This window comes from Ptychodera flava, chromosome 7 (genome assembly GCF_041260155.1).
Source record: "Ptychodera flava strain L36383 chromosome 7, AS_Pfla_20210202, whole genome shotgun sequence".
Lineage (NCBI taxonomy): Eukaryota > Metazoa > Hemichordata > Enteropneusta > Ptychoderidae > Ptychodera > Ptychodera flava.
The window spans coordinates 22983934-22994909 of record NC_091934.1 but is presented as its reverse complement, the minus strand read 5'-3'; the positions used below and the strand labels follow the sequence as shown (position 1 = coordinate 22994909).

At 37.2% G+C, this 10976-nt stretch overlaps 2 protein-coding genes across 3 annotated transcripts in view; both read left to right on the top strand.

The window, feature by feature from the left end:
- LOC139136171 (sulfotransferase 1B1-like) overlaps window positions 1–2236 on the top strand; it is a 5332-nt gene extending 3096 nt beyond the window's left edge. The window contains exons 4-6 of one of the 2 annotated variants that reach the window (XM_070703920.1): window positions 323–417; window positions 1002–1161; window positions 1851–2236. In XM_070703920.1, coding sequence (XP_070560021.1) covers window positions 323–417; window positions 1002–1161; window positions 1851–1957 — 362 coding nt within the window. In that variant the 3' untranslated portion in view covers window positions 1958–2236. The remainder of the gene's footprint in view (window positions 1–322; window positions 418–1001; window positions 1162–1850) is intronic. The other variant, XM_070703921.1, reaches the window with a different exon arrangement.
- Window positions 2237–3098: 862 nt separating this feature from the next.
- On the top strand, window positions 3099–9319 carry LOC139137052 (sulfotransferase 1B1-like). The gene is made up of 7 exons (XM_070705003.1): window positions 3099–3284; window positions 3960–4083; window positions 4924–5137; window positions 5732–5858; window positions 6474–6568; window positions 7045–7195; window positions 7798–9319. Exons 1-7 carry the CDS (start codon window positions 3128–3130, stop codon window positions 7902–7904), a joined length of 975 nt encoding a protein of 324 aa, XP_070561104.1. The 5' UTR covers window positions 3099–3127; the 3' UTR covers window positions 7905–9319.
- Window positions 9320–10976: the final 1657 nt, after the last annotated feature.

The window sequence follows — 10976 nt, the reverse complement described above, 5'->3', positions numbered from 1 at the left end:
GACCTGCCAACCCTAAACCTTTTAGAGCTACGTAAACACAGAAGTAACAAAACAGAAAGAAAAACCCGAGAAATCACGTGTGCATAGCCTGGCATTTTATTTTTGCTTGAACGAGGATGTCTTTTATGTATTTTTTCCCTTTTACATGTATGATAAATTTTTCTGGAAATGTTGTGGCCGGTGTTTGACCGCCCTGAACCCCTGAAAAATGCATATTTAAAAATAAAATTCCTGCCGAGCTACTTACCCTATTTTTGAAAACCATGTCATCGGAACAGCACAATTTATTTTTTTGGCGTAAACATCGTTCTTATTTCTGCAGTGTGTTACGGAGACTGGTTTGATCACGTGACTGGGTGGTGGAAACACAAAGACGATAGCAATATCCTGTTTCTGAAGTACGAAGACTTCATAAAGGTAACAATATTGACTTTGAGTTTTCACGCTTATACAGTATGTGTATACAAGTGCATGTACATACATATGTATGTATCTATCTACCTATGTGTGTATGTGTGTAGGTAGGTAGATAGGTATTGACGCATGTACACATGAAACTAATATATATAGATATCGAAGTATATACAGATGTCCTCGCGGGAAATTACAGTGCTCGATGCTAAAGTAGAGCGTTTTAAATAATAACACAAAATTACTTCAAGTACAAAGTAATGATATCTGTTACTTAAGTTTCATGCATCCTGCAATCATCTGTCTGATGATTCAATGCAGGATGCATGAAACTTAAGTAACAGATATCATTTCTTTGTACTTGAAGTAATTTTGTGTTATATATATATATATATATATATATATATATATATATATATATATATATATATATATATATATATATATATATACATTCGTTTCCCAGGATCAAAGAGAAACTTTAAGGGAAATTGCTCGGTTCATATATATATATATATATATATATATATATATATATATATATATATATATATATATATATATATATATATATATCATTCGTTTCCCAGGATCAAAGAGAAACTGTAAGGAAAATTGCTCGGTTTCTAGATGTACAAACTACGGATGACGCAGAGGACAAAATTTTGGAGCACTGTTCATTTCAGAGTATGAAAATAAATCCAGCCGTGAACTCCAAGATGCTGGAGGGCGGTCAGTTCATAAGAAAGGGTAACTTACATTTACTGTCGTTATATTCCCTATTAGCTGGGAAGATCTCGCTGTGGGTGATTTGTGAATTAATTATCCCGCGAATCAGTAAAAGAGAGGAGAAGGATAATTGATGTCCTTCTTCTCCACTTGCAGGAATGAGTTTTCAATAATTTACACATATGAAAGAAGTGAGATGCGCACGACCTGAAATATAGACTTCTATCATTTGCTTTTAGTTTCTATTTTATCATACAATTGTTACATCGTGATTATTTTGGTTGATATTGACCTTTACGACCAAAATGAGTAATTTTGGCGCCCGAGGTCGTACAGCAGAAGTAACAGTCCCTTCCGCCGTCACGTGAGCAAATTGTTATCATAACCGAGTTTGTAATTAACGCTGTAAAGGTTTCGTCACATATTGGGACGTACTAGCACGAATTATGTTACCGTTATATGACAAGTCGATATTCCTATCTCACGGGAATTCGTTTGCGAATAATTCTGAATCACCCTATGTGGAACAAAGTTTGAAAAATCGAGGATGAAGACATACAGTGATTGTTTACATTCTCTTAACAAGAATATTGTAGGTCACCAGATGGCGAGAATGAATACATGGCGGATAAAGGAGCAGACGACATTTCGTAGGGCATCTATTGGACATTGCCTTTTGAAGTTTATTTGAATTTTCATTAATTTTTCAGGTGTCATTGGTGACTGGGAAAACTACTTCACTGTGGCTCAGAATAGAGAGTTTGAGAAACTGTACGCAGAACGGATGGAAGGGACTGACCTTGACTTTGAGTGGTGAAAGTCACGCAGTTAGCCGAGTTACAGAGAAATGATGACTCAAAGTATAGTGATAGGACTTCCTAGCTTTTAGGTTTTTCTGATTTGAACGCTCAACTTGATATAAGATAGAAAGCGATGTTCAACAGCAATGTGTGCGATGGCTGTGGTGTTGACTTAATCAATTAATCCGCTGATACGGACAGCGGATTAGCAAGTTGGCAATGTTTTCGGAGCAATTACAGTGATGTATACACAGGTTGGAGAGGAGATAAGGACTTGTCGGTAATATATAAAGCAGTCAGACAGTGTGGAGTCAAAATCTTTATTTGAAATGCCAAAGTCAAAATGAATGAATTACTTGTAGTGATGAAGAAAGCAGTCAGACGGTTTAGAGTTGAAGTCTTTATATGAAATATCACAGTCAAAATTAATAAAATCAAAGTAAACCGTTGGACAAAAAACACCCTCCCCACCCCTTCCCACCCCAGGTGATGCCTTCTGTGCCCTGTGGTTCTTATCACGACATTTGGTCAGCAACCGAAACAGCAAAACAGCCATAATTTGCAGTAGTGCACCTTGCATCAAGTCTGCTTAAAAGAAGTTTATTCGATGGACGGAAAGTACGACGTGGTGTCTGTATATGAATAAACAGTCCAGTGGAATTGCTATCCATTCGTCAAAAGCTGAACTCTTGGTAGTCTGGACGTCCGACTTCATAATTTCGCATTTCGAGAGTGATATCAATGTTTTCTTCTGTGATTGAACATGTGTCACGACATCATTATACTGCAAAATAGTACACTGACGATCGCCGAAATATAGGGCCATTTAAATAAAATTCTTAGTTTGCCATCCTTGGATTCTTGCAAAATCTACCAGCCAGCCAGGAAAAAACAAACAAACATACGCAAAAAACACAGGTGTATTAATATAAGCTCATTTTTATTTGTTGTTTTTTTTGAAAAAATAATATTTTTATTTGTAATAGTGTTAACATTGGGTTTGTTTTCTTTGTTTTCTCTGAAAACCTACCAGCACGCGGACGACAAACAAAGAATTTTATCTAAAGTGCCTAAAATGTCTAACTGGCAGTACAGGGCACAACAATGTAACAGATCATTATCAATTTAGTAGAGTGACCCTTGATTTGAAATGGCCTTCAAAACAACGGGGGTTGTGACTTCACAACATGGCGGATCAGGAGGCTGAGCATGTTAAGTTTCCCAGACAGTACGAGCATGGCGGTGTGACGTTTTTGGAGTTCGTAAATCCCGACATCGTAAGAGATCCAGGAATCGTCAGCTGCCGCGAGGATGACGTATTCGTGGCCTCTTACCCGAAGTCAGGTGAGAAAAGGACCTGTCAAACACAAGTTTAGCGATGACCTACAGTGGTTTCCGACCACAGGCGCTCGTAAGCTGGGTAGTCTGCTAAATCGATCGATTTCAGCTTCATCTATCGATCCCGTGGTCGATATGCCCGCCAGTGAGTATTTAGGTTATAGAGGCGGCATATCGACTACGGGATCGATAGATCGAGCAGAAAATCGATCGATTTAGCAGTCTACTCAGCTAACGAGCGCCAGTGTTGCCGACCGGATGTTTTACAAAAACTAGAGCAAATACCAGAGGATACCTTAAGTGCGTTACCCATGCTTCAACAATTACGGTTAGTTAGCTTCGTGGGTAGTTCATTCAGGGCTGAAATTTAGGTAGAAGACGTGTTCATGCCCTGAGACGCCCCTTCGTACTATTGTACAAAGGAACTGACCTTTGTTCCAAATCGATTGCTGATACTATCGAAAACGTGAATTTTTATGCTATTTGAATTTCGAATGCTATTGTACGAGTTGCACATTGTCTTCAAATGTATGCATCGTTTCAGCTTAAAGACACTGTGCGTTATTAATTTGACCGAGCGCTCCAGTAGTGGAACGGCTAGGTCCATGGCCCAACAGGAATTTTGCACTCAGATCTCAGCATCGACGTTTGACCTCCTACCCTGTTACATTTGCTCGGCAGGTACGACAGTAACTATTGAGATGGTGGCACTCCTACTCAACGGCGCCGACGTGGAAGCTAATCGTTCTGCACCACAGAATGTACGAGTTCCAATGGTTGAGCTATATTTCAAAATGTTCATTCGGTATGTCAAATCTCGGGTTTTTACTTGTGATCGCCTTGCAACTCTGTGAAAGGCTGGCCGCGTATGTAAAGGCATAGTGCACGCTTTAAAAGACTTGAACTTTTCTCATACTTTTCTCAAGGAAAATTTCAACCCTTTTAAGGATAAAAGTTGACCTAAAATTTATCGAACTTAAAAATTTAAAATAGCCAATACCCATATATAAACGCCATCATGACGGGGCAAACTAAATTTTCGTTTTTCACACAAAAACAAGACGGTGAAATTTTACGGGCAGCATAGAAGAAAAACTACCGTAAATCTGTCTCCGGGGAGCATTCAAGCTGTATGAGGATTTGGAGGTGCAACTGAGAATATCCTCTCATCAACGTTGGGAGCCGAAAGACGTGTACGTACCGTCTGGCCACGACAAAATGTGTCCAATTCAGCGAGTTATCTCTAGCAGCGGTGTCATCAAACTTGATTCTATTGAGATTACGTATTATCTGAATCTAGCACAGGATCGGTTTGACATTCTTAAGAAAAAAAACCCACAAGTGCCATGACGAAAATCTTCAATTTGCATCATTCTTCGAGGTTGCAGCAAAAATTCGGAAGCGTTTAAAGTCTTTCACAATTACTGATCGACATTTTACATACAAAAACAGTCCTTTATGACAAAGTTGGTTGGTTAATTTTTGTTGGCAAATTTTTATGATGATAATTCAACTATATTTCTGCGTGGAGCTTTAAAATGTCATTGAAACAGTGAAAGAATAAGTAATAATGGCTTCTAGAATTTCATCGACTCAAATTTTCTATAAAAAATAATTGAATCTCTTTTTGTCCGGACCTATGCAGGTTTCGCTGGTTCTTTTTCTTCTTCATGAAGATCTACTCATTTCTGCCTGCGATTCTTCGTTACCGCTATCTAAAGATACCGCTGTTGACGCCGGAAGAGCTGGATTCTACGGACGGTCTGAAGTTTGTAGAAAAGCTCCCGAGGCCAAGGCTAATCAAGTGTCATCTTCCGTATCAGTTTTTTCCAACTCAGGCGATTCAAAAGAAATGCAAGGTATGTTTGGAAAGAGTTTTTCGATCTGCATTCAAATGTGAAAAGATGTTTTTATCCGTCTTTTACCTTATGAGCTGTTAACCAGTTATTTGGTCAGGGCGATCAAATCAATGATATTTTTTGTTGGCTGGGCATATTATAAGTTCAACCTATTGGCTTAGTGTTAAAATGGGAGAAATTTGGCCCACTTGCTCCTAAGCTCCTCTCGCATTAATGATCGGCAGAACAAATTAATGAAGTGGATTGGGGGATTGACAGATATGGACTGCTTTCTTTGAAGTACTGTAAAGAGATGGCGTGGGTAAATAATAGGCACGCACCCAACACAGGTAAGGCATTAATTGATCATATTCGTAACTTCTGGACGAATAATGCCTGCAGTACCCTGTACTTTATGTTGAGGTTTCGATCAACATGCCTACAAGGTAAAAAGGGGGACATGACCCCCAGGCCGTAAAGTGATGGTGGCGATGACCTTAACGAATCTTTCTTTTTTCTTTAGTCCTTTTTCATGAGTATGACTGGACGACCTTGAATGAATCACTGACCTCTTAAAATTTTCAATGTCGTCGTTATTTACATTATTATTTTCAGATTATCTACATTGCAAGAAACCCGAAAGACGTTGTCGTGTCTTTGCGTTATCATCTGAAAAACCTTCCGCCGTACTTCTACTGGGGACCTTGGGATACCTTCTATCGGACGTTTATTGATGGGAAAAGTATGCTGTCCCTTTTTCATTTTGTCTGTGTTTCGTTTCTCACTGTAAAACATGAAATGTAAAGGCTTAGTAAGTGTAACATGCGGCAACCCAACTTGTATTATCATTCGTTAGGAAATTATCTACCAGTGGTCACCACGTCCTGTATTAGGTGGGTAGTCTATGAAACAAAACAGGGGTTTTTAAATTGCTTGAAAACACGACCACCGTGGCAGCTTTAATCACATAGTATATGGGTGGTATGTATGTATACATATTTTTCGCATTTTTCTTTCAAAAAACTAAGTTTTAGCCTTTCTGAGATATGGCTTTTAGTATTGTAAACAATGCTATTCTGTTTGCAAAGTATATGGGTACATACTGTCTTCACAAACTATTATACATTTCGACCTTCTTTTAGGAGTAAAACATGGAAGTTTGTTTTAACAAAACAACGTTAACATGATCACTTGTAAATCGAGTTCTGGGACACGTTTATTATATTCGTGCAGTGATTTGAATTTGTTTACTGTAAGTAAAAGTACTGAAATGCTGTTACTCATTAACGTTCGACTTTTTCTCGATCCTTTAATTCATACGGGGAAATTTTCTAACTGAGATGGCGCCATATTTCAGTGTGTCATGGAGACTGGTTTGATCACGTGATAGAGTGGTGGAATCATCGGGAGGAGCGCAACATTCTTTTTCTCAAGTACGAAGACTTGATAAAGGTGATTTATTTTATTTAACTTGTTGAGAAGGATTTTTCCAGGATCTCTAGCGATGAAGACATTAAAGCGAAACCTTGAGATTCGCACATGTAAAGATATACTTTTTGATGATAGAATGGATGCATACTCTTTTAGGTCAGAAGGTGGGCTGATACACAAGAGTGAATGGTTGATTTAAACATACTTCAATAAATGGGTAAGTTGCAAGCTGTATGGTTAAATGAATGCCGGGTGTAAATATTTGATATAAATATCCTCCAAGTAATGTTGCGGTATATTTACCCTTTCTATCTGTCGACCAGGTCGAAGTCAATTGTGATTAACTGTTATGTGGCCTCGTTTCGGGACCGTCCCACTCACAGCCTCGAACCCGGCCCATTTAAACTACAATAAAACAAGTATTATTGTTCACTATAAGACATTTCTATTGTTAAACGTTGTACACTATACTTTCTCTCATAATATCATTTTTTCAGAGACCTCGTGAAACTGTCAGGGAAACAGCAAGGTTTCTTGATGTTGAAGTGACGAAAGATATGGAGGACAGAATCTTGGATCACTGCTCTTTCAAGAATATGAAGGAAAATCCATCGGTGAACTTTGGAGGCAGTGGCTTTATAAGGAAAGGTTAGTGAGTATTAGCATATGGTAAAAACAATTTGACAGTCCGAATATCTGTCCCCGAGGCACATTCTACCTTAATAAATACATCTACTATAGATCCGATATGGTTTCGCACAACGTAACAGATGGTCTACCATTTTAATAACTTGCTATAAGAGATCCTTTTCATCTCACATCACAGGACAGTTTACACCAAATTAAGTAAATGTTCTCCGCAAGTGTGGCTTTGATATTAGTTGATATTGCGGACTAAGATGAAAATCTTGTGAAGTTATCGATTTGACTGTATTATTACTCAAAACTAGTCACGTTAATTCGTTTAGTGATTTTTGGCCTCATCTGTTAAATCTTATAGGTACATTTCGGAAAATGTATTATCTTTTTTGTAAGCAACAGAGTCTTAAAGATTTTATCGAGCCTTTTAACTCTTGAAAATTTCCACAGGGCGTGTTCAACAGAGAACATACATTTCTTTAGGGAGACTTCGGATGAAGCGAGAAGTTTTTGTCCCACACTAACTCAGTTAAAACAGTTCCGTGGCGTTTGCAATGAGATTTATTGCCTGGTTTGCTTGCTTCCTTTAAACTTTACATTTCTTTTCACAGGTATAATTGGTGACTGGACTAACTACTTCACAGTGGCACAGGACAAGGAATTTGATAAACTCTACGGCAAAAGAATGCGCGGCACCGGACTCGACTTCGAGTGGTGAAAACGCAACCGTCTCTTTGAGATGATAAATCACCATGCATTTGTGCTCTGTAAAAATAGACATTTCATGCAAATAATGAGAACACTTGAATCCAATTGTTGTTTGTCTTTGATGTGTGCGAGATTTAGAAATCGCTGTTGATGTCGCTTTGAGCGACTCTTCAGATAACTTATCACTGAAGATGTTACTGGTCCGATAGGAAATGCTCCGTCACACATGTGCTTTACAACTTGACGATTTCATCGTGTATCATGTGTTATGTGTATACATGCGATCATCGCTTGATATACTGCAATGTAATCCAGCATCCCAGAGAACACAATTTGGATCTATTTTGGTCATTCGCGATCTTGACATTTTCAGACATTTGCATGAATTATTCTTCAGTGGTCATGTAGCTGACCATCAATGTAGAAATCTTTCACAATTAAAAATACACGATTGGAGCTAATTTGAGATAATTGGATTTTCATATTATTTCAAATGTCTCAAAAGTGTTAGGTGCCGTATAGATGAATGTTGCGATATTACAAAATACTCATGAAAACAAGTGTGTAACTGAAAAAGAAAAGTAGATTAGGTTACATTTGAAGATTGAATCGACATCGCTTCATCATCCAATTATCCCAAATTAGTTCCAATCATGTTAAAAGTGAATTTATCTTTATTATAAAGAAGTGTGAAATTATTTATAAGGTTAGAGAGTTTAGAAAATACTGTAAATTGACGACCTTCACATTTGCTAAATGTACATAACTTAATTCATAACTTCACCGCAGCGCATGGAATATGTTTACGACTTAATTCGGAAAAGCATCATCGATTCATGTGACTTAAATATTTAAGCAATAAAGCACACCCAGCGATGGTATACCACGTGATTTTGACCAGTTCATGACATCTATGCACGAGCGGTAGCGAGTGCATATATGAAGTGAACTGGTCCAAAACTGGTGTGATTTATTGCTATTATATCATAACATAAATTTTCTCGATGTACCTTTGAAGTCAAGAGTGTTCTTTTAAAAACATATTGTTATCAATTGTATGGCGGTCCAATTTGGATATTCTGTTAATATTATGAGGAAACTGAAAGTTGCTTACAATAATGCTGCTCGTCTTTTATTGGGTTATGATAAACGTAGTAGTGCAAGCTCTATGTTTATATCTAACAGAATCAATAACTTTGATGCCTTGCTAAGAAGGCAAATTTATGGTTTAAAGCAAAGACTTATGAGGAGCAGTAATGATATTGTACGATGTGTGTATGACTCATTATATTTAAACTCCGAAATGATAAAGTAATGGAACAAGCTTCTTTTTGTATAACTTAACCAAGCTGTGTATATTTATCACCAGATTTTCTTTTGTTGTTATATGGACAATGAGTCCGAAATAAAGTCTACAATAATATAATAATAATAATAACAGTGTATTGAAATTCTGATGTGGAATGTGAAAAAGGATTATCGCTCTTGCCGAGAGTGCACACGTGCACCAACCGTGGTATATCGCGAATATACCACGGCTCTTTTCATGTCTAGACCAATCAGGTCGCTGCGATTGCGCCATCAATATGCTGGTATGATATAATTAACAATTCATCACATACATTTTTATAAGTTGAGGTGACATGGTACAGAATAAGTGATAACACAGGTCATTTTTCTTTCTAATTCCATAATTGAATAAAAAAGTAAATACTGATGCGTAACAAGAACTGAGATACGCTTATGGTGCCAATGAAGAGTACATATGGGTATCACAATTTGCATCAATGATATTCCACAGAAAATTATGCAAAATTAATTTTGAAATAATATGAGATAAATTATATAGCTTTTCAGAAGCAAACTTGGAATTTAAGACATAGGAAGCGTGTCAAACATCAGATTCCGTTCTGTGAGTAATGCTCCAATGACTCAATCTTTCACCGCCATATGGTTTATCCCAAACATATTATTATCAATGGTAAGAGTGGATCTGCTTACAGGGAGTCAGAAATGAGCAGTTTAGTATTCACAGAATTATTTGGTAACGACGCTGTATGCTTTATCATACTTTCTAAAGCTAAACAAGACATTCCGTATGCAACAAAAGTAAAGAAAACACTCATCGATCGTTAAGCATAATGGCGATTTCAAATATACTGTAACTGCACCTTTAATCTGTTTATTTATTCATTCACTAATTTGATGACATCGAAAGTGACATATGGCAGCAAAAGTCGTTTTAGTATTTTATAAACGTGGAAAAAGTAAAATATAATCCAGCCGTACGTAAATATGTAAGTGTTATGGTGGGAAGACTACCAAATGTTAAAAGTATTGCTGTTTTCTGTGTAATTCGGAGGTATGTCTGGGTAGCGTGTGAGTAGACCAGAATATGATGAGAAAAGTTCATGTTCAAGATTTACTTTTTTATATACATTGCACGGAAATGCATTTATGCTGCCGCTGCAGTTGCCGTTGATTTTGTAGTATCAATTACTTCTGTGAATGACTTTAAGTATCGTCATTCTCTTTCGACGTAGAGTTCTTAAACGCTACCCTATACATACATTCCATAAGTATGAAAGCACACTTTGGTTGCTGATCGAGAAAAGAAGCATTTTAGAGAGGACTATTTGGTAGAGAAACAAGTAACTGAGCTTTTCATCACAAACCCAGATTGATCGAAGTGTATTTTTCAATAAATTTCTTAACTTTTTCTCCAAGTCAGGCTTCTATGTAAGTTTCAGGAAAATATCAATATACCGACAAAATTTATAGTTTCCACATGCAAGTCAATGGAAACGGCTTACATTGCGCCACCAATGGGTAGTCGTCTGCTTCGAGTAACTCATCCTGACATAGTGGGAAAGTCAGCCCTGAGTAAAATAGTGGTCTTCTAGTTAACGGAGTTTGTTGCATTGCTTGCCATTATCATTTCATCATTTCAATTAGGTTAATCTGTCGACTCATACGTAAAAACAAAATATACATGGAAATTTATCGTATTCTCGAGGTCGTGTGTCGTTGACACCGAATGTATATGTTCAAACCAAAAAACAGTTTGTTCATCTTATAATAT

What these genes read in the sequence shown, in the direction of transcription:
- LOC139137052 (XM_070705003.1), top strand. Translation starts at nt 3,128, where the DNA reads ATGGCGGATCAGGAGGCTGAGCATGTTAAGTTTCCCAGACAGTACGAG. An exon ending in TATTTCAAAATGTTCATTCG is followed by an intron (nt 4,084 to 4,923) that starts GTATGTCAAATC and finishes GGACCTATGCAG; the next exon opens with GTTTCGCTGGTTCTTTTTCT. An exon ending in AGTACGAAGACTTGATAAAG is followed by an intron (nt 6,569 to 7,044) that starts GTGATTTATTTT and finishes TCATTTTTTCAG; the next exon opens with AGACCTCGTGAAACTGTCAG.